The sequence below is a fragment of the Cricetulus griseus genome, chromosome 4 (genome assembly GCF_003668045.3).
Source record: "Cricetulus griseus strain 17A/GY chromosome 4, alternate assembly CriGri-PICRH-1.0, whole genome shotgun sequence".
Lineage (NCBI taxonomy): Eukaryota > Metazoa > Chordata > Mammalia > Rodentia > Cricetidae > Cricetulus > Cricetulus griseus.
This window is the reverse complement of record NC_048597.1, coordinates 65,398,654-65,419,811: the sequence shown is the minus strand read 5'-3', so window position 1 is coordinate 65,419,811 and position 21,158 is coordinate 65,398,654. Positions and strand designations below refer to the sequence as shown.

General features: G+C 44.5%; 1 protein-coding gene across 1 annotated transcript in view; it reads right to left on the bottom strand.

Moving 5' to 3' along the window:
* Masp1 (mannan binding lectin serine peptidase 1) overlaps positions 1-13,856 on the bottom strand; it is a 59,112-nt gene extending 45,256 nt beyond the window's left edge. The window contains exon 1 of the mRNA XM_027412970.2: positions 13,614-13,856. Coding sequence (XP_027268771.1) covers positions 13,614-13,856 — 243 coding nt within the window. The remainder of the gene's footprint in view (positions 1-13,613) is intronic.
* Between the last annotated feature and the right edge of the window lie 7,302 nt (positions 13,857-21,158).

Here is a 21,158-nt window from a genome sequence, read left to right as displayed (position 1 = left end):
AAAGTACCTGCACCTGTGTCAGTCCAGGAGCAGCAAAGTCACACAGAGAAGGGTCTATTTACAGTGAGCTGATGACTTGTGTTGACAAAAGCATGTTATGTGTTCCAAGTGATGTGCCTTTTCTGAGCATAGACCTCACAGTCCTAGGTATTGACCAAGATTCTTTGCTTGCCTCAGCTATAGTAAAGATTCTGAGTTTTCTGTTAGGCCCATGGTTTAAAATCCAGTAGTAGCAAGAAGCCCTGCTAAGGCAGTTTTGAAAGGACTCCACCCCATTCCTCTAGGCATCTTTTGGATTTCCCCACCATTCACTACTCCCTGGGTGATGTTTGAACATCCTGGCCTGTCGTCACCAAGTAGCTTGCTAGATCAATTTAGCCACAATGCCTATTAACCCGGATGTTTTCTACTAGCAGATTTTATATTCCGTGAATTCCTGGCTTCCTGGGCTATATTTGAATAGGGTGCAAACTCTAATAATAGAACTAGAAACAATAGTTAATTTGTACTAACGGTAAATATTAGGGAGTCATTAGTTGCCATATTAATGGAGAATTTGCAATGACCTGGAAATATTCTTGGGAAATTCTAGCAAGGAAAATATCCCATTGCTGCAGTCCTTAGACGGGAGTGATGTTCTTGAGCACAGCTTTCATACTGTTCTTTTAATGTTATTAGATATTTTTTTGTTTGTTAATTAGCTCTTTTCCTCTAACACATGTAGAATACCACTTTGAAGTCACCACCATGAGAAGCCTTAGGAGGCCTATTGGAGTATCAAAGTGATACAGGACAGAGAAGGTTGTCTACATGAGATCTCTAGGACACCTAGCTGACATTCACCATTAACCTCCAGATGGGTGTGGGAGATAATTTTACTCCTTTGGGCTTCAGTGAATCTCAGAACATTGTCAGCGCTTAGCTGACCCTCAGCTAGCCCAGCAGAAGACCATTCCACTGACCCCAGACCAAACTCCTGAAGGGACCAGCTCCCCATTTTGGCAGCCATAACAGCCGAACACGTGCGTGTCTGACCTTGCCTTGGTCACTAGGAGGTTAGGCTCCTGCCTCATGGCAAAGAACCAATCAGAAGTTAGCTGGTGGTGCTATGCTTTACAGCTCTGGGTGTGCTTTTCAGACAAGTGCACAGCAATGACTCGCAGAGCATAGCAACCACCCTGGGAGGGCCTATGGGCCATAATAACCAGTTGACCAATCAACACAGGGCAAGCTCTCCAAGCCTGGAGGCACACCAGTCTTGAGCCTGTGCATACCCCTAGACTCTTCCCTCACTCTGCCCTATAAGTTCTCTATGCAGATGCTTCGAGCTGTCTTTCCTAGCCATCCACCATGGCGGGGGGATGAAAGGCCCGAGCTAACATGGGGTTAACTTGTTAAACAACTACAATAAAGCCTGTTGCTGTTTGCATCAAGTTTCTGCCTCCTCATGGTGATTGGGGTGACTGCAGTCCTGGGCTGAGATCCTGGAGGCCTGAGCTTCCAGGGGTCTTATACTCCCAGCTACAGGATTTTGAACAAACGGAATGATAGTGTTTAGTTATGATGGGCTGGAGTGGTTTATTACAGTGAAAACTTGTGGGGACAGGATTGTGAAAGAAGTGTTTGGGGGACAGTGAGTAAGTCTGGCATTTGTGCGTAGACGTTTAGAGTATGACGATCTAATAGCTTCTTGGAGTCTTGAAAATCACCTGCTCTTTGTCTTTAGCTTTTTCTACACCCTTAACCAGAAAAGCAATTGCTACCTCTACATTAGCATCTGTGAGAAACTTGGTACCTTCCAAGACTAGTCAGGTCATTTAGGATTACACTTGCAAAGTTATGCCTTGGTCTTACACGTGGGAATCTAACCTTGGGGGGAAAGAGTCAAACATGCTGTGTGTGTTTGTGTGTGTGTGTGTGTGTGTGTGTGTACAAATTCCCATTAACTTAGTAAACATTAGTTGTCACATTAATGAAGAATGTAAAATGACCAGCAAATATTCTTAGCAAGGGAAACTATTTAATGTGGTATGATCACACCTATACTGACAACATACATTAAGAGTGCAAAGTAGAAGGAATTAATGCCAAACTACAGGTCATTCTTCGTTTTCAGAGTTAAAAATAATCTTGAACTTAAAAATAGATACATTGCTCTAATAAGCCAGACTTGAATGACCAATATTTACTATTTTCCTTAATATTCAGAATCTAGATAAAAAACCAACAACACAAAAGTATAATGGGAGCATTTGGTAAAAAGAAGGGGACCACCTTCACCTTCACCTCCAGGGGCCAGGCCAGTGGCTGGCTGATGGTCCAGTCTTGCTACTTTGGCCTGTGGCTTTAAATTTCAGTTACAGAGCATGGGTAGAAGCAGATGAAATGTACCAGACACCAGACAGGAACCTGGGCCTGGAGAGAAAGGGGTAGTGCAGAGTGTACTGGGCTATGAAAGTCATGCCTGTAAATACTACAGCTGGCAGATGGGAGATTGCAGTTGACTTCAGAGAGCCATGCTGGTAGGTTGATACTTCAGTTCTGACCCACATCATGTGGCCTTAAAAATAAATGTTGAACAGCCAGGGGTGGTGGCTCATGCAGAAGGATCACTATGAGTTCCAGGATAATGAGAGCTACCCAGTGAGACCCTGTTGAATCAATCAATCAATCAATCAATCAATCAATCAATAAGCAATTTTTATCTGTCTCATTTACTCCTAATCATGATCATGTGATGAGTGTACCCCAGACAGACATCACAGTTTGGAGCCTAGAAAGGCCATATTGAATTCCCCAAGGCCACACAGCCTGTGAGTAGGAGAACCCGAGATAAAATTTACATGTCCTGACTTCGAACTGTGGTCAAATAATTACAGTCAGACAATTATATAGATGGTCACAGTTAGAAAAGATAGCTGAGGACCTTAAGTGTACACCTTTTATTTCTGAGGTGGGGAAACCGAGCCCTGTTCAGAGTACACCATAATGGCCCAGGTGTACCCATCTTCCCAGGACAGTGCTGTCATTTTATTTTGGTTTTTAGCTAATCACAGTAAAACCTCTTAACGGAGCTTGACAATACACCGGAAGGTCCTGTCTCTGTGCAAAGGGGGCCTGAGAAAGAGCTCCCAGGTCCTGAGAGTCTGTGGATGCCAGTGGTGCCAGAAGGATAGTGAACAGAAAGGATCAGCATGTACAGAGAGAAGAAAGGACTGGCAGGGGAGGGGGCCTGGCCCAGAGCCTGGGAATTGGCATCCAGGCGTCCCGCAGGTGGGAACCAGCAGTGTCCCACGTCTCAACTGGATCAGGCTGCAGTGGGGCAGCAAGGGGGCTCCCGGTACTGTAGCTGGGGAGGAGGGCCAGGGTGGATTTACAATCTCTCTAGCTTGTGAATGGCTGGGACTTCTTCATCTCATCTCTTCTAGGAGGGGGCTTGCTCATTCACATGCAAATTCCTTTAGTGTTGGGAGGCTGGGCCCCACAATTTAGTGCAGGAAAATAGCTTGGGGACAGGAAAAAACAAAGGATGGTTGTGTTCCCTAGCAAGGCTGCCAGGCTCAAGGTATGTCACAGTCTGGACTGAGGGACAGTGATCAGCCCTGCTTTGACTATTATCACCAGCAGCTAGCAGGAAAGTGTGAGCTACTGTGTTCACTGCCACAGCTCCAACCCTATCCTACCAAACCTTGAACTTATATCCTCGAATCTCTGCATAGAAATCCTTCAGGGGTTCTGGAAATATGGATTCAGGGGCCCTGGGTCCTTGCCATAACCTTGTCACAGCCTTGCTACTTTTAATTCTGCCATGTTGTGCTATGTTGAATCTGGAAATGCCTATTGGCTTACAAGAGCCAACTCAAAAGTTCTGGGATTTTGCTTTTATTGTTTAACACGGCCACACAGCCATCCTTAAAGGTTAAGTTCTTTTTAAAAAGACAATTAAACAAACCATAAAAAGCTGGGCGTTGGTGGCGCACGCCTTTAATCCCAGCACTCGGGAGGCAGAGGCAGGCAGATCTCTGTGAGTTCGAGACCAGCCTGGTCTACAAGAGCGAGTGCCAGGATAGGCTCCAAAGCTACATAGAGAAACCCTGTCTCAAAAAACCAAAAAAAAAAAAAAAAAAAAAACCACAAAACAAAACAAAAAACAAACCATATTATAAATAAATGGATTCTATGAAAACTCATCATTTCTAAGTTGTTTTAGTGTTGTCCTACCATTGCTCCTGGGGTTTTAATGTCTTTTGTATTCAAACAAAGATGATATGCCAAGATCCATCTCTTGTCCATCCTATGCCCCTACTTTCCTTTATTTTTGAATGCACATATCATTGTCTCTAGGCCTTGACTTTCCAGAACATACAACCTGGACATTAATATTGTCCTCTAAGAGTCAGGGCAAAGGAGACATCAGGTGTACAGGCAGCCATCAACAAAAATAATCTTCATCCCCTACAGCATCTTGAGGGATTCCGGGTCCTGAGTCTCCCTCCCTGGCCATATCTGTACCCTCTTACCACCCCCCCTATTTCTAATTTCCCTTTTCAGATCCACCAGACATTTCCCTCCTGAGGGTCTTTGTGCCGTTCTCTCTGAGTGGGGTCCTTTTTCTCCAGGAAGCACAAAACTAAGATGGTTTGTTGTCCTTGCTCAAATATTGTCTTCCCAGCGAAGCCCTGCATGCCTTATTAAAGTCACAGCACACTCCTCACCTCTACAGGACCCCTATGCTTGCTCTGTTTTGTTTCTTTGACTGTCTGGTCATTACTCACCAGATGCAATACTGATCATTCTTGTTTATTGTCTGCTTACTTTGCAATGTGAGGCCCACCTTCAACATCATAACCACACAGTAAATATTTCTTGAATAAACACATTTCCCACTTTCTCTTCTCTCCTGTAAGGAAAGTATTTCCTTTCTGTTTACCAAGAGGTTTACTGTGGACACACAAGCACACAGATGTACACTCTGAACAGCCGTACCCCAGAGAGAGAACGTCTATTTCATGCAAGTCCATCCACACCCCCTTGCTTTCATGGCCCAGGCATGAGGCGCTTCCTTCTGTTTCTCATCACCCCAGAGCCTGTGCTGTTTGCATTTCCTGCTTAAAATAAGCTTTGGTCACACTTTCCTGAAGCTCATTTTCACTTCCTAGTTCTCTTCAGTTAGTGGGAATTGGTATTTGAGGCCCAGCATCCCAGAGGGAAGAATCCTGCTGGGACTAAATAATTCAAAGGAACCTTCATCCATTTCTCATTTCTTTCTGAGGCCAAGGCCTCCTGTCCCCTCCCAGAGAATGAACAGAGCCACCTCAGTAGCTGGGGTCAGCATGGCCTGAAGGTCGTGGCCATGTTCTAAGTAAACAGAGAGCTGTAATGGAATCAATCAGTAGTTGAGGTCAGAAAGCTTCTATCTTAATTATGCAGCAGGATGCAAACTGACCCTTGGGGCTTGAGGGAAAGGGTCCAGTCCAAGAAAAACTGGAAGGATCCAGAAAAGTCCACTAGTGAACTTCCATCACTGAGAAAACTGTTACCCAGAATGCACTGGTGACTTGCCCAAGGTCTTATCGTGTAACAATGGGAGTTTTCTAGCATTTCTTTTCTTTCCTCTCTCTGCACAGCTGCCTGGATGGAGACTTGTATCTCTTTCTGTCTCACCCAGGGTAGTGCCTGCTACTAGAGAAAACACAGACACAGCCATGAATGCCTGGGGCTGCCAGTCTAGTGGAGTCACTTGGAATGTATGCACTGTAAACGTATCCACTGAGCACACCCCACCCTTTGTGCCAGGCTTCATTCCTTATTACTCTTAAAACAATTTTTTCTCTCAGAGTCAGAATCAAGGAGAAAGTTACTTAGCAGAATCTGGACAAAATAGGAACCCTCAAAACCCCTGATGTCATTTTACAGACTTCACTAAAATGCCATGGCCGGCATATTGTGGCTTTGAAAACAAATGCATTGGCTGAGAAACAAACTAGGGTCCTTTCCAGACGAGAACCGGCATGGGAGGGCCACCAATGGGAAACAGAACCACAACTTGGCCATGCAAAGACCAGGGATTGAGACCTGGCTTTTCTAGAGGGACTTAGGCAGCTCTGTTTGTGCCTTAGTTTCTTTCAATGTAAGATAGGTATAATAATACCTGTGTTTCCTAATCTATGAGAAGAATTACATGTGGCAGCAGATTAGAAACTGCCATAAAAATTGTGATGCTAAACACAGAGTCTCCTGCATTGAAACAGTTCTTTCAAAGCACTTAGTAAGAAATACCTAAAAACACCTGGTGACTCAGCAAGGCAGAGAGAGAATAGAGGAGGATGCTTCCGTTCACAGAGCAGCTGGAGATGCCAGGCAAGGGCATGACAACCCTGCCTTTCTTCACTAATTTGCATCGGACCTAGGTCTTACAAGCATTTCCCCTCATTTCCATTCACATTGAGCCCCCAAGAAAGGGATTATGATATCTCAGTTTCCCAAGGGCACTGTGGAGGAAGCCCCTGCTCCCATGAGTTTGTTAACTGTGAGTCTGACTGCCCACTTCACTTCAGACTGCCCCGTCTCAAACCGTGAGGAAGACACTGTGCCCATTCTGCATTTTTAAAAAAGCTGACAACAAGCCCCAGCTAAGGGAGATGAAGAAGTGTGGCCAAGGGGTCTCACGCAGAGTGGCTCAGTTAATTTTATCCTTATGTCCAATTAAGCTCCATCCTAAAATCTGGATTAGCACGTCCAGTGGGGTTCCAGACTCAGGGCTCTTCAAAACACCCCATGCATTCTAAACCTCCCTGCCTGCTCTGGATCTCCTGCATGGAAAGCAGTCCCCCAGGCTTTCAGAACCTGGGCTGGAAGCTCTCATTCTGCTCCCCCTCCCCTGCACACCCATTTCCTGTGCTTCCCAAGCTTGCTGCAGGGGGCTGTGAGCTTCCTCCAGACATGCATCCTAGCCAACCAACCCAGTCACACTCAATCTAGTTAGTCCCTAGATTCATGGCTTGTGCCTAACTCCTATATTTGTATGTCCAGTCCAACTTACTCAAACATGCTGCTATGGCACCTCCATGTCCTCTGTCCCCAAACAGTTCATAGCGTCCCATTGGAAATCCTCGACTCAAATGCCAAACGATGCCACACCGAAAGTATAAAGGATGGAAGCAAGTGGCTTTTCTTAAGACAGAAACATATTTTGCACATTAAACGCAGACAGAGATTCTTCATTCCACAAAGAATGTTTTCAAATAATTTTCCTTGAAATAGACGCCTTCTCAGGCACTTCCCTGATTCCTATTTTGGTAGACACACTGGAGGGGAAAGTTTCACATTCTTCACTACTCGGGAAGTAATGGTTCAAGCAAGATGTGAGAAAACTTGGGGAGGGGTCTGTGGGGAATGGGGGAGCCCTAACTATGTGGTCAACTCTAAGGGGTACCAGCTGTTTGTCTCCCAATATTGCCAGATTTATTAAAGGAAATAAGGGTTTTTGCATGAGATCAGAGGTTTTATGCTGATATTATTATTTTTTTGTTTGTTTGGGTTTTTTTTGATCATTGTTACTAATTTTCTTTTTCAAAACAGAGTAAGCTTGTGTAAAACTGGCACACACAGTATACTGAAGCATTAATTCAACTTACTGATCACTTGTTTATGACCGTGGGTGTACACGCTTAAGTCCTCAGATCAATTCAACCAGGCTGTCACTTGTCTGCCATTTGAATGCCCATGTAGAAGCTCAAATTTACTAGGCAATTTCTTAGTCACTCCCCATGTAATTGTTCTGGGTTTTTCTTGTGTATCTCCCTAAGGCATGTCAACACTGGCTATTCTATGCTCTCACCATTGCATCCTTTTTAGTCTTCACTGTAGCTATGTGATGACACATTCCATTCCAGGAACTGCAATGCTGGGCTTCCATTCACCCTTAAAGAGCTATCTCAAACACTGAGGACTCCCGGAGCCTTTTCCAAACACACGGAAGTGACCCCTCACACGCATACACTGTCCATGCTGCCTAATGTTTCTTGTGTGGGTTTTTAAATTTTTAATGATGTAATTGTCTTATTATGTCCTTCGAAATTGTGAATTCTTAGAGAGCAGGATGGTAATGTTTGTGTTGGGGTACCCCGCTTTGGCAGGGTTCATCTTAGGATAGTTTACCTACAGAATTTGTGGGCATCATTAGGAAGTGGGCTGGTATTGAAAGATTAGGAGGGTGGCACAAACAAAGAGATATTTGAAGGTGATGCCTCTGCATTTCTACAGAGGGTGGGCTCATAAGGAGAGGCTGGTATGTAGGGTGCCACTGCAATGTATTAGGCGGGCTGACTACTGACTTGAGCTAAGGGCCTCCCAGTGGAAAGGATGTAAGAACTGTTCATTGTCTAAGGGATACAGGGTTGACAGAACAGTGGCACTGCATCTTATGGACACTTAGTAGGTACCAACTGAGCTTGGGGGCAAGAACTGAGAGAGAGAGAGAGAGAGAGAGAGAGAGAGAGAGAGAGAGAGAGAGAGAGAGCAATGCTGCATGCTTTCTTAACAGGCAGATGGCATGAAGTGAACTTGAAATGAGGTGTGAACTTCTGTGCCTTGAGGTTTGCATTTTCACAACTCTCACCTCAGGACCCTTTTATGTGTCAGTCATTTGATCTGAAGCTCAGTCAAACATAATTTGTTGCATTTTCTGGGGAAAATCTTGTATTTTCTGGCTATATAATAGAATTCAACTCTAAGAGAGTTTTAACAATTTGACTACAGGCAACATTTGCTACACATTGCAACCTAAAACCTAGGCATTCAGAAGATGGGGACTCTCCTATAGCTTAATTAATTAAAAGAAGAAAAGATAGGCTTAAAAAAATAGGGTCTCTCTGTCAAATCTTGACTAGCCTAGAACCTAATAAACAAGGTTGGCTTCAAACTCACAGAGATCCACTGGTTCCTGCTTCCTGAATGGTAGGAACAAAGGTGTGTACCACCACTCCTGACTATCTTCAGATATAAATTTTGCTCTGGCATGACATGGGCTAATGAATTCTTCTTCCCCAATCTTTTGACATGATGATGATGGATTTAGACCTTGATATCTAAGGTCATTGACTATTGAGCACAGATGTACCTTATAGACCATGTAAATCAACTCCATGTTCGACAGGGGAAGGGAGGATGGACAAGGAGTGATTCCTTCTAGAAGAAGCCACTTGCCTAAGGCTAACATAGTAGTGTAGAATGATCAGCAGAGCTGAGGCTTCCAAGCCCAGTGCCTAGCTTCTGTGCTGGGCCCTTGGTCCCCAGCAACCAACAGCTGTGGTGCATACTCTTCATCTGTGCACCGCAGGACTCCACAGCAGATGCTGCTGTGCAGATGTGGCTTGAAGACCGAAGACTGCGGGAAAGCAGGCTGGAGGGGAATTCCCATTAATGTGAGCATCCGGTCTACAGCTTTGAGGTCCTGCTTTCCTTTGGGCTGGTGATATTCAGTGTCAGCGGTTCCCTCATGGTCACCCTGATGGGCATGAGTGAGAAGGGAGGATCGCTGATGTGGGTTGGACTGGAAAGGGTTCCTGTGAGTTGGGTGGTCCTTTAAACCTACCCCTTGGCTGCAAGGAAAATTTAGCTGTGGAGCAAAAGAAGCCTAAAAATAGTCCAGGATGTTATCCTGCCAAAGGAAACTGATGATAGTTTAAGTTACTTGGTAAAGAACAGTGGTGGTGAGCTATGTTTACAAGTTTGACTCAAATAGTGTGTCACTAAAGCATCCCCCTGAAGAGTGTAGGCTCTACTTAGAGTGCTAATGACTCTGAGAACTTTGGGAATTGGATAAGTAGGATCATGAAGACTTCGAGGGGTCATCTGGAAAATTCTGGCAAGTAAGATTGCAAAGAGAGGCCCAGAATTTAAGGTACTTTAGGGGTCATCTCATCCCACTTTTTGTTCCATCAATTTCCTCCATGCTGCAAAATTCTCTCCTGGAGAAGACTCCTTGAGATTCAAGAAACTGTACAAGGTTCAGGAAGTTACTGAAACTGACAAGATTCACTAGGCCTTGTTAGGTAGAAGGTAGAAGGGAATCTCTCACCTTCTGAGCTACCCATAAGAGTCCAGCTTGTCTCCAACAATCTGCATGTCATACAGAGCCGCAGGATGTGACTTTTTCATGACTTGTCACCAAGACTGAGGTGGTTTTTGGTGGTATAGCTGCCTTTGAGCCATTGTGAGTAATCCCTTCTCCATCCAACTGCAAGTGACCCCAATGAACTCACTGGTTCACCTTGGACTTTGGTAGGATCATTTCTCTGGTCAGTTGTGGGTTCCCAGCAGGGAGACTAGACATTTGTTCATGTTTCCCCAGGGAAAGTGATGCAATTCCTCACTGAACAGATGAACAAATAGAATTTGGGAGAGTGGTGTTGACTTATCCTGGCGCCACGTGACATGTTTGTGCTTGTATTCAGATTGAAAGAGAAGAGATTCTCATTAAAAGTAAAACCTAGTAGCTATCCTGGGGCTTGGAAGTGGGAAAGCACCTAGGAAAGGAGTGCAGGTTCAACTCTGTGTGAGACTTCTGGATTTGTGAGTTCAGAGGCAGATTGTCAGATTTCCCCTTGAGTTCTGACCTTCAGAATTCAATTCCAGCCAATGAGAACTTGACTGGAGCTACAAATATAAGTATTGGGCCTCAAAGTGCTGTAGGATGATCAAGGGCAATGAGCAAGATGAGAGGAACTTTAAGGTTCACCTAGACCCAAACAGTTCCACATCTGTCTTTTTCTGTATTGGACCAAACTGAAGAGTTACAAGAATGTGTTCATCACTGGGAAAATACTGAAGCCACAGTAACATTTAGCATAACCCTGTAAAATGGAACTGTGTGGACCTCTACAGGTCCTGAAGCTTAACTTTTATGAGTTCTTAAATCTTGGAGGGAAACTCTTTTACACATGTGTGGACAAGCACACAGAACTTCATCTCTGTAAGCGCCAGCTGCCAGCAGATGTGGGAGGCCTGTTCCTGGCTCATGGCTGCCAGAACCTCTGTAGGGAGCTGATGCTGATGCTAGGAGGATGTTCTAGAGAGTCAATCATGTAAACTCTCTCCCCATATGAATCCCTTTCCAAACAGGAACTGGGCAGATGTGTCTAATTCACAAGAATGTCAGGTCAGCAGTTCTTTCTGCAAGTTGTCACAATTACGCTTTGAAGTGTCAAGAACTCATGTTCTTTAGGCTTATTTTTGCTCTTGGGAGTTGGATATTTTGCATGAAACTGTCCTATTGTCCATAGCATGGGGGCATTCAGATAATGGCAATATCCCATACAGCAATGGTACTGAGATAGTGTCAACATCTGTAGACATTGTTGGTTATGACAACCTGGTAGAACAGCCACTGACATGTAACAAACAGAGGCCAGAGAATTTGCCAAAAAAAAAAAAAAAAAAAAAAAAAAAAACATCATTCAGCGCTGCAGACCTCCTTCTTCACCATTGAATTACCTGGCTCCTGATGTCAATAGTGCTGAGATTGAGAACCCTGACAAAGGATACCATGTGGACCTTGATGCTACAGTAATGCTCTACATATAAAATGAGCCAAGACAGAGAAGGGGCCCACAGCTCTGCTTAGCGTTTCCTGTTCCTCTTGTAATGTTTTGCTCGCTGGGACTCAGGGGAACACAGCTTGTGAGCTGTTCAGTGTGGCCAAACAAGCATGGGGTTCAAATTCTCATGACATGGGTTGGAATCCTGATCTGCCATCTTCCAGATGGATTACCTGGAGTCACCTAACCTTTCTGGGTTTGTTTTGCTGTGAAATAGGATAGGAGTTCATGTCTCACAAAACTTTGATGAAGTTTGAATGAGATGATAAGTATAAAGGGTCCTTGTAAATTCACTGCTTCACTGCTGCTCAAACATTCTGGTTAATACAAGCTTTAGTGCTGCTGAGTGACAAGCTGTAGAGAAATAAGAATAGACTAGTGGCTACAATGCAGAAAGTTGACTCAAGAGTTACTTGGTGTGAACCTTTCCTAGGAAGTCAGGGAGAACTTTGTAGGTGCTTCATGGGGCTGGAGAAAAGGCTCAGTGGTGAAGAGCACTGACTGCTCTTCCAGACAACCTGGGACCAGCTCCCACACAGTGGTTCACAACCACCTGTAACTGTAGTTTGTTGTGGAATATTAGTTTAAGATGTGTCACGTTCGTAAATGCTGTGGAATATTTAATGATACAAGAATATGCTGCATTCTTTTATGTTGCATTTGTTTAACCCTGTGAAGTTGTGCTACTTTGCCTGTCCAAAACACCTGATTGGTCTAATAAGGACCTAAACAGCCAATAGCAAGACAGGAGAAAGGATAGGTTGGGATGCCATGCAGAGAGAAAAAGTAGGAGGAGAAATCTAGGGGAAAAGGAGAGGAGTAAGAAAAGGAGAAGGAGAAAAGGATGCCGGGGGCTAGCTACTCAGCCACATAGTCAGACACAGAGTAAGAAGGGAAGAAAGATATATAGAATAAAGAAAAGTAAAAAGCATAGAGGCAAAATGTAGTTAAAGATAAATGGGAAAAGCTGGCTAGAAACAAGCCAAGCTAAGGCCGGGCATTCATAAGGAAGAATAAGTCTCTGTGTATTATTTGGAAGCTGGATGAGGGTCCCCCAAAAGAGGGGAAAAAAAAGTCTACACTTGTTTTAGAGAATCCAGTGCTCTCTTTTGGCCTTTATGGGCACTGCACACATGCCAGCAAAATGCTCATATACATAAAAATAAATAAATGAATAAATAAATATATTAAAAAAGAATTTTTTTTCAGTTTTCAAAACTTTTTGAAGTAGGCACAACCTGAATAAACTTGTTGTCTTAGAGTAATTTAAACCATTTGGACTCACATTATTATTATTAAATTTTTGTTTTATATTTTGAAGACACAACCCGAGTTTGTTCAAAGGCTAGCCGTGAATCCACCATTGTCCTGTCCCTAGCCTCTAAGTCCTGGAGTTGCAGACATGCATGCCCAGTTTGGCCCCACTTTAAAACCAGAACTTTCCACCCATGGCAATTCCAGGGAATATGGTCTGTATATGTTGACACTATCCTGTTCGCCCTATACATTTTTAATATTTTCCATTAATAATCACTTTCCTTCCCTGGTCATGTACTTGACTAATAAAATATAAACTTTTGACATGGTATTCAAGGCCCTCAGTTACCACTCACCAACCTTTCACCCAAATGGTACCTCTTACTTTTGACTGCTGCACAGCCTACAATCCTAAACATTTGACCGTTATATAATGAATTTGGCCGTGCTTTCTAATATCTCAGTGTCAAACATAATGGCGATTCCCAGTGATTACTGCTTATTCTTGGGTCAATACCCTTTAATGGGATTTTGGAGCAGATGCTACTGGATGTGTTACAGGAAATGAGAATAGAGTAGGGGGAAAATGTGTCTAGCCAAATACCGAATCCTACCACCAACTCTCATAGACTTGACTTGGCATACCGCTCCCATTCCGTCTTTCATTGCACCGTCTCCTCCCTCAATAGATGCATCCCCATGAAGGTAAGAATGGTACCTAATCTATGCCCAGTTAGAGAACACTGGAGGTCTCACCTTCACGTAGTCATATTCACAAAGATAGGAGGATTCCAAGTTGAAGTGCATGAAGTAAAGCTTGATCCGAAACCCCTCTGGGACAGTAATATTCCAAGTCACCTCAGAGTCACTTGGATAGGAATCTGGATAGCCAGGGGACTGTATCTGGCCAAACATTTCATTTAGCTCCACAGTATGGGCTGAAACCTCCAACAGGGCTAGGCACAGAGCATGGTAGAGAAGGAGCAACCTGAAAGACATGAAAGAAGTTTTGCTTACATCGATGACTGCAGCTCCCCAACACTGAGCTAAATACCTGCTCTCACTAGGGGCCTTTTCTCCCAGGAGCCTTGTTCACCCAGTCTGCAGGATGTTTGGAGAAAGTAACTAGGTGATTTCTAAGATTGCTTTTAGCTTTGGTCTTTTGACAATGTGATATGCATACTGAAGTTTTCTGTAAAGTAGCACATTTGGGATCCTGACCCATGTTCTCTTACTCTTGGAAGCATAACTATTAAAATCAGGTGATAATTGATATTACTTCTTCAATTGCACCTAACTTAGGAACCATAAATTATGCAGTTTTAAAATATAAGTAATCGTAATCATTACTAATATTACAAATAAAACCCAAACCCAGTAGAGGAATCTACAGATATTGAACACAAATGACATTCTGAAAGAGATTGCTTTCTATGTACCAGTCAACGTATAGAAAAATCTTGATAAAGATAGAATTAACAAAGCACGTCTTGGTGAATATTCTGTAAGAATCATAGTTTATTATCCATTTCTAGAGAAATAAAAAGTAATGGAATGCTAAGAGAGTTGCAAACGCAGTATCAAATGTGGATGATGCAATACCAAGGCAGGGTAACTAAGGCTGGTCATAGTCCTAATGGTCAGGTCACAGCATAGCACTTTCCCAGCAAGATCCAAGGACCTTGAACTCAAACATCTCAGGCATGAGTCCTTAGCAACTCTCCTAACAGGTTCCTGTGCTCATTTCTAATATTTTTTGTTTGCCTGCATGCGTGTGTGTACATGCGTACGTGTGTGTATGCATGTGTGTGTGTGTGCATGAATGAGGAGGCCAGTCATAAACTTCAGGCACTGTTCCTCAGGAGCCATCCATGTTGCTTTTGTAGATAGCTCTCTCATTGGGACCTGGGGCTTGCTAACTAGGTTACACTGGCTAGTCAATGGGACTCATGGATCCTCCCATCTTTGCTTTCCCAGGTCTGGAATTACAAGCTAGTTGTCGACACCTTTTGTTACCAGGGCTGAGAGTGCAGGTTCAACTGTGCCCAGAAGAACAGACTCAACTCCACGCCCTGACTTTACTTCTCCTACCCATTCTAGGGAAGTGGTGGGAGTTCTCCATTTAATTCTTCTTGTAGGATCATAGTAATGACTTCCCATGGGGCTGCTCTGCACATGGGCACTGGAAAGAGCCCTAAGTATCCAGCCCTAGGTGAAGGCTTGCTCTGATGATCCATCATCATTCCATTTCCTGAAAGTGGAAACTTTGACTCCCAAGCCTGACTTCCCTGCAATAGTGACAACTGGATTACACAAGGCTGGAAGGTTGCTTTTGTCCATGTCTGCTTTTTCCAGAACACCCAGAGGAGAAAGCTCCTCAGGCCAGTTCTGCTGAGGCTGGCAGTTGAATGACCCCTTAGCCCAGGCCCCAGTGCTGTGTGTGGCAGGCAGCTGGTGAGTGTGCATGAAAGGACCGTGGGGTGTTCTGTTCTTTACATCTCAAGACAGACATAGACACACGAAGCAGTTATCTCCATCCATGTACAAGGCTGAAGCATATGCTTGCTTGCCTGACTTAGGGGCTGTGATTCAAAGGATGTACGTGGCAGCTTTCATTTCTCATCACACCCATGTTTTGGCTTCGTAGGCACCAGGCACCGGCTGTACAATTCCTGACACCTGTTATCTGTCCTCCAGTTGATCAAAAAGTTGAGCTACATTTGCTTGAAATGTCAAAAGTGATACAGAGAACTAGGATTTCATAGTCTCTGTGGGGAGAGCAGGCTATCAGGGATGCATAAAGAGGCTGCATATGCCAGGCTGTGGGATGAATGGCACTTCCTAGCGCTTCCATTCACTCCCCTCTTTTCAGTGTACACACCACCAACACTCCATTTTTAAGATTCAGAGTTGGAAGAATCCCTTACCCACCACCCTCACTTGACAGACGATGAAAAGTATACCCTAAGAGATGGCACATCATGCCAAATACCATATGGTGAATTAACTTCAACAGCAGAAAAGAATAACAAAAGCTCACAGAAGAAGTTGGGTCCATGCCCGTATCATGCCCAGGCATCAGGCCAAAGCAATTAATCCTGTGAAAAATAATTTTAAAAACCCATAGCTTTATGTGGAAATTAAAAAAAAATACTAATGTTTGAACAGCCCCCACCCCACCCCCTGTGCATGAAATTCTGTTCTATTGCCTGGGGACTGGCATTCCTTAAGTACCAGAGATCACTGTAATCTGTAGCTGGGATTGAGAGCCTAGCAGAGTATAGCAGGAAAATTCTTGGAGTGCAAAGACACAAGACTGAGTCTAGGCCCTTTCAAGTTCATCAGTGTGGCTCTGGGCAAGTTGCTTAACTGCTTTTATCTCATGTGTTTATTAATCCTTACGTCACACAAAATCTGAAGCCAAGAGTTGACGATGCTCATCAAAGTGTCTTGCAAACTCTGAAGTGCTGTATGCTTGTGAGTCCAACCCATTCAGAGACAGCTTGTGGAACGAGTCCCTAGAACTTCTTTTTGATATTCAGTAATTGAGTTCAGCTCAGTCATATTTATTGTATTTCTACTGGAAAGAGACATTATGTTCGGTGCTGGTCACCGAACATAATGTATGTTATTCATAACACGAACATGCAGACATTCTACAAAGAGGAAGACATTGATTGCATCTCTTGGAAGGGGAAGTGGACATTTAAATAAGCCGCCATTTAAAGATGATAAGAAATACAGTCACAGGAGAGAACAAAGGAAGAGGTGCCATGTCTGGGGGCTGGAGAGTAGGAATGAAGAAGCAATGCTGAGCCTGCCCAGTCTATTCTAGGTAGGAAATGAGTGGGAGGGTTGTTCTAAATCAACGGTTAACCATATGCAAGGGCATGCTTTGGAATGGCGGAGACACAGGTAGAACAGATTGTTATTCAGTACACAAAGGAAGAAAAGCCATTGTTTTAGAAGAAAGGAAAATGAAATTTTCTGGCAGGTTAAAAAAAAAAAAAGACTTTCGAAGATCAGGATGATGAAATTAACTTTTAGAGATTTGTCTTCCTGGGCCATAGGTACCTGGAATTCAAAGTTACAGATATTGAAGATCCTTTCTGGCCCTGGACTCAGTCAGCAAAGTTACTAGGCGAGTGAAGAAGAGAAACAAACAGAAAATCCCAATTTAAAGGGAAAATGAATGGGGAAATAGGCATGTGGGGACTTAATGCATCAACGGGGTGTTTTTCTTGTTCCCTTTGAGTGTTGCTAGCAGCCTTGATAGTGATAAAAATTAATTAGGATAGTTGGGGTTTCAGACTCTGGGAAAGCTCATAAGAAATGCCTAGTGAGGAGCCTCAAGCAACACAACAAGAAACAAGAAAGGTTGAAGAGCTTCAAGAAGCCTTTAGAATTTAAAGTGATAGGTTTCAGAATTCCAAACGCCCCTTTAAAAAACTGTGGTGTCTCTTTAAGAGCCATTTGGTGCATTTCATAGCCTGATCCATGTCACCAGCTGCCTCTGATTTCAGTGAGAAATGCAGAATTTATAGGGAACTGTAAAATGGGGACAGGTTTTTAGTTTTCTAAATTGAGGTTTAACTGGCAAACTTCTGAAGGCTCGAGAAACCATGAGCTGGGCTGTGGGGAACTGGTTTCTTTCCCGTTTAGAAGAAATAAACACACAAACACATTATCTAACTCTCAAAGTGTTGCGAGAAAGAAATCACTGCTCTTTGCTGAGTAGGAAAATGAAGAATCAGCCTTGTGGGCAAGAGGAGGAGGATCACATTGGCCAGTAGGCAGCACCCTGTGCTGGCAGAGGGAGAAATGTGAGCCTCCACTGCGCCAGGAACAGGCTTTGTACAAACTCTCTGGTTTCAAGTTGCGCGTCTCCGGAGTCCGGAGTCTCTGGGAAGGTGCCCCAGGGACAAGGCTCCCTTTTGCAGGACCCTGAGGATTGATGAGAATGCCCGGTCCCCAGCCACACAGAGGGCAAGCAGGTGAGTCTGCTAGAGACAAGGTCAGACCCAGGGGCTGTTCTACACTTGGTCTTGGAGAGGGAACCCGGTGCCTTCCCCTGACCTGGCACTCACCTCATTTTCCTGCCTTGTGTGCTCCTGGCCTTGGTCCCGTCTGCCAGACTTGTCTGTGAGCTCGTCCCCGTCCCCGGTGTGGTGTCAGCGATGTCTTATCTTTGTTCTGAGGTCCCTGTGTGTCTCTGGAATTGGCTGGCATTCTCCATTCAGGTCACGCCTTCCCCTGCCTGCAACAGATCCCCTCTCCCCCTCTCCCTCTGGCTTTCCCTCTCTCCTCTCTCTGACTGAGCTTATGCACACTCAGAGGGACCTGACAGAACTGTTTCCTTGGAAGATTTGCTGGCCAGTCCCCTCCTTGGGAGGGACTGCAGCCCTTGAAGAAAAATAAAAATCTGAGAGACTCAGAGGTGTGTGTGTGTGAGAGAGAGAGAGAGAGAGAGAGAGAGAGAGAGAGAGAGAGAGAGAGAGACAGACAGAGAGACAGAGAGACACAGAGAGAGACAGAGAGACAGAGAGACACAGAGAGAGAGACAGAGAGACAGAGAGACAGAGACAGAGAGACAGAGACAGAGAGAGACAGAGAGACACACAGAGAGAGAGACAGAGAGACACAGAGAGAGACAGAGAAGAGACACAGAGACAGAGGTGGGGGAGAGAGGTTAATTTCTCTTCAGCCTCCCTCGCCTGAGTTTGTTCTACTTCGGGATCCTAGCAAAAGAACAATTGAACAGAAACTGCCAACTAAAAGGGCAGTTCTAGGAGGTTAAAAAAGAATGCAGATCCCAAGCCTCAGACTGTCTGCGGACATGTGCAGGCTTTCCTGGAACCCCAGTGGCTGACCCAGACTGTGAGGGAGCACCAGCTTCTGCAGTTGGCTGCTTACTCTTCCTCACTGGAAAGGTAGAGAGACATGTGTCACTGTTTAACTTCCAGCATTCACAGGTCTAATCTATCCATTTGGAAAAGGGCTTCAGCATAGCTGGAGAGCCAGGTGACCTATCGGTCTAGGAAGACCTGTGCCCATGAGATGTCAATGTTGCAGGTCTGTGGAGAAATGGTAGAGTGGTTCTTAGCTGAGGTGAGTAACAAGAGACAGCCCTCTTTATAAAGACAGACAGCCACAAATGGGGACATTCTCCACGTGTAAACTTCTCCACAATTAAATCCTCTACTATAACCCTCACCACAATATAACCTCTGCACTCTGACTTCTCTGCATGCCACAGCCCACTCCACTCTAATAATGCTTTCTGCAAAAATGGCAGCCAGCACCGAAGAGAGTGTAAAAGTGGGACTCGCCGAACATCACCTCTGTGCTAGGCACAAATGTTATCTAAGTTATTTTCACAAACTTCTGAGGGTTCTCTGTGATACGTCTTTTACAGGTGAAGAAAGGGTGGCTTGGCAAGTTCTATGACTGGCCAAGACCTCCAGACACCCATTATCACCCCTGAGACTATTGCCTCGTCAAGCCAGTGGTTACTCAGAGCAGGTACTGTGGTGAGCACATTTCACACCCATTCCTCCGAGTACCTTTGTGTCTCGGTCAGTTGGTAGCATTATCTCCACTTCCCAATGAAGATTCTACCCAGAGAAATTGGTCACATAGCTGGAAAGGAAGAATTTGATCTCTCACACATTCTATGATACCAGCTATCTGTGATTTATTATAGAGCATGTGGCATTTGGACAATGCACACACTCACTAATGGAGAAAAATCAATTTTGAATCCTTTGAAAAGAGCTTTAGACACTAACCGAGAACTTAGCTGTGATCTGCGTTTTCTGTCCGGCCTGGCTGAACACTTTAGGCATGACATGGTGTCGGATCCTGCCTCCTGGTTTGCTGAACGGAAGCTGTAATGAGGCACAAGTGAGTTTATGATTGTGGAAGGTGCCCTCCAGTCATCCAGAAGGCTACCTGCCACTTGAATCAAGTTAACGAACACACAGTCTCTACCCTTAGATAGTGTGCTCCTTTGACATATTTTGGGAAGCAATGACTTGACATTCCCTGTATTTCTTGCCTGTTTTCTCTCCAATTTCTCTATTTTTAGCTCTTGAGTGTTAGCCTTGTGTGCTCGGCATGGTTACAAGTCTGTGGTTGATAATGCAGGTGCAAGCGTGTGTGATGGGGAGGGAGGCATTGTCTGAGAGAAGTGTGTTCTGTTTCAGGCAGGATAAAAAGAAAAGTCTGTAAAACTCCCATTAAGCAGACTGTCAGACTCTTTAGACATCAAATAACTCTCACAAAACAACATTTTAATGATTTAAGTGTAAACGAATCAGAAACACATGGGTTGCATTTCTCTTGGAATACACAAGGGTTTTCAAACCAAACGAGAAGGAACTTGGCAAGATGCATGCACACAGTGTGCAGTGGCCTTGCCCGAGAAAGGAGTCCCGCAGTTCTCCCTGCAGCCTCGCCCGCCCTCCCTAGGTTTAGCATCCATGCTAGGAAAGGCAGTTATTTTGGATCTGGGCACAGAGGGAAGGGCTTTGGAGAGAAAGCCATAAGCTGCCCCTTGTAAAGTGTCACATAGAGCAATTAGGCCTCTGGGAATAGCTTCCTGCCCATGCTTTTTTAAGGCTGCCAGTGATCAATGGGAGACATTTGAAGGATATTCTGGAACTAAGGTCCTGGCAATATGTAGTAGATCTGGTATGTGCCTCCTCTAGGAGTCAGCCAAGACTCAGTAGGGGCTGCTGGAGTGCAGTGGAGGTGCAGTGGAGGCTGTAGGTGTGACTCTTTACAGCTCCCACTGGTTTGAACTATTTTTTTTTTTTTTTTAATGAAGACTCCTCGAGGTGTCCTCATCAGATCTGGGTGTGGAGGATGCCCATGATGCTCTGGGGTTAAGACACCTTGGGCTCACATTCTGTAGCCCCAGTTGTGGCCTCGGACAAGTCACCTGCTTCCTTAGGGTGGCCTCAGTTTGAGTGTGAGCACACAGAGCATTATGTGGATATGAGAAGATGCGCTGCTTGTCGGTGCAGAGACAGGCCAGAGGAGCCGTCACAGCAGTGCCACTTGCTTCTTCTGTGGTTTTGACAGTGTCGTCATTCATTAGCCAGAATCCTATCACAGATATTAAGACAAATCATATTTGGAAAGATTCAATTATTTTCTTTGAAAGTTTAACAAGGATGGCTTAAAATGTACGCAAGGAACCAATAGCTCTTTAGTTCTAAGCAAAGAAATGGGGCCAACAAGGGTGGACTCAGAGCCTTCACATTGCAGTCAGGAAGCCTAATCAGAAAGGCAGCTTCT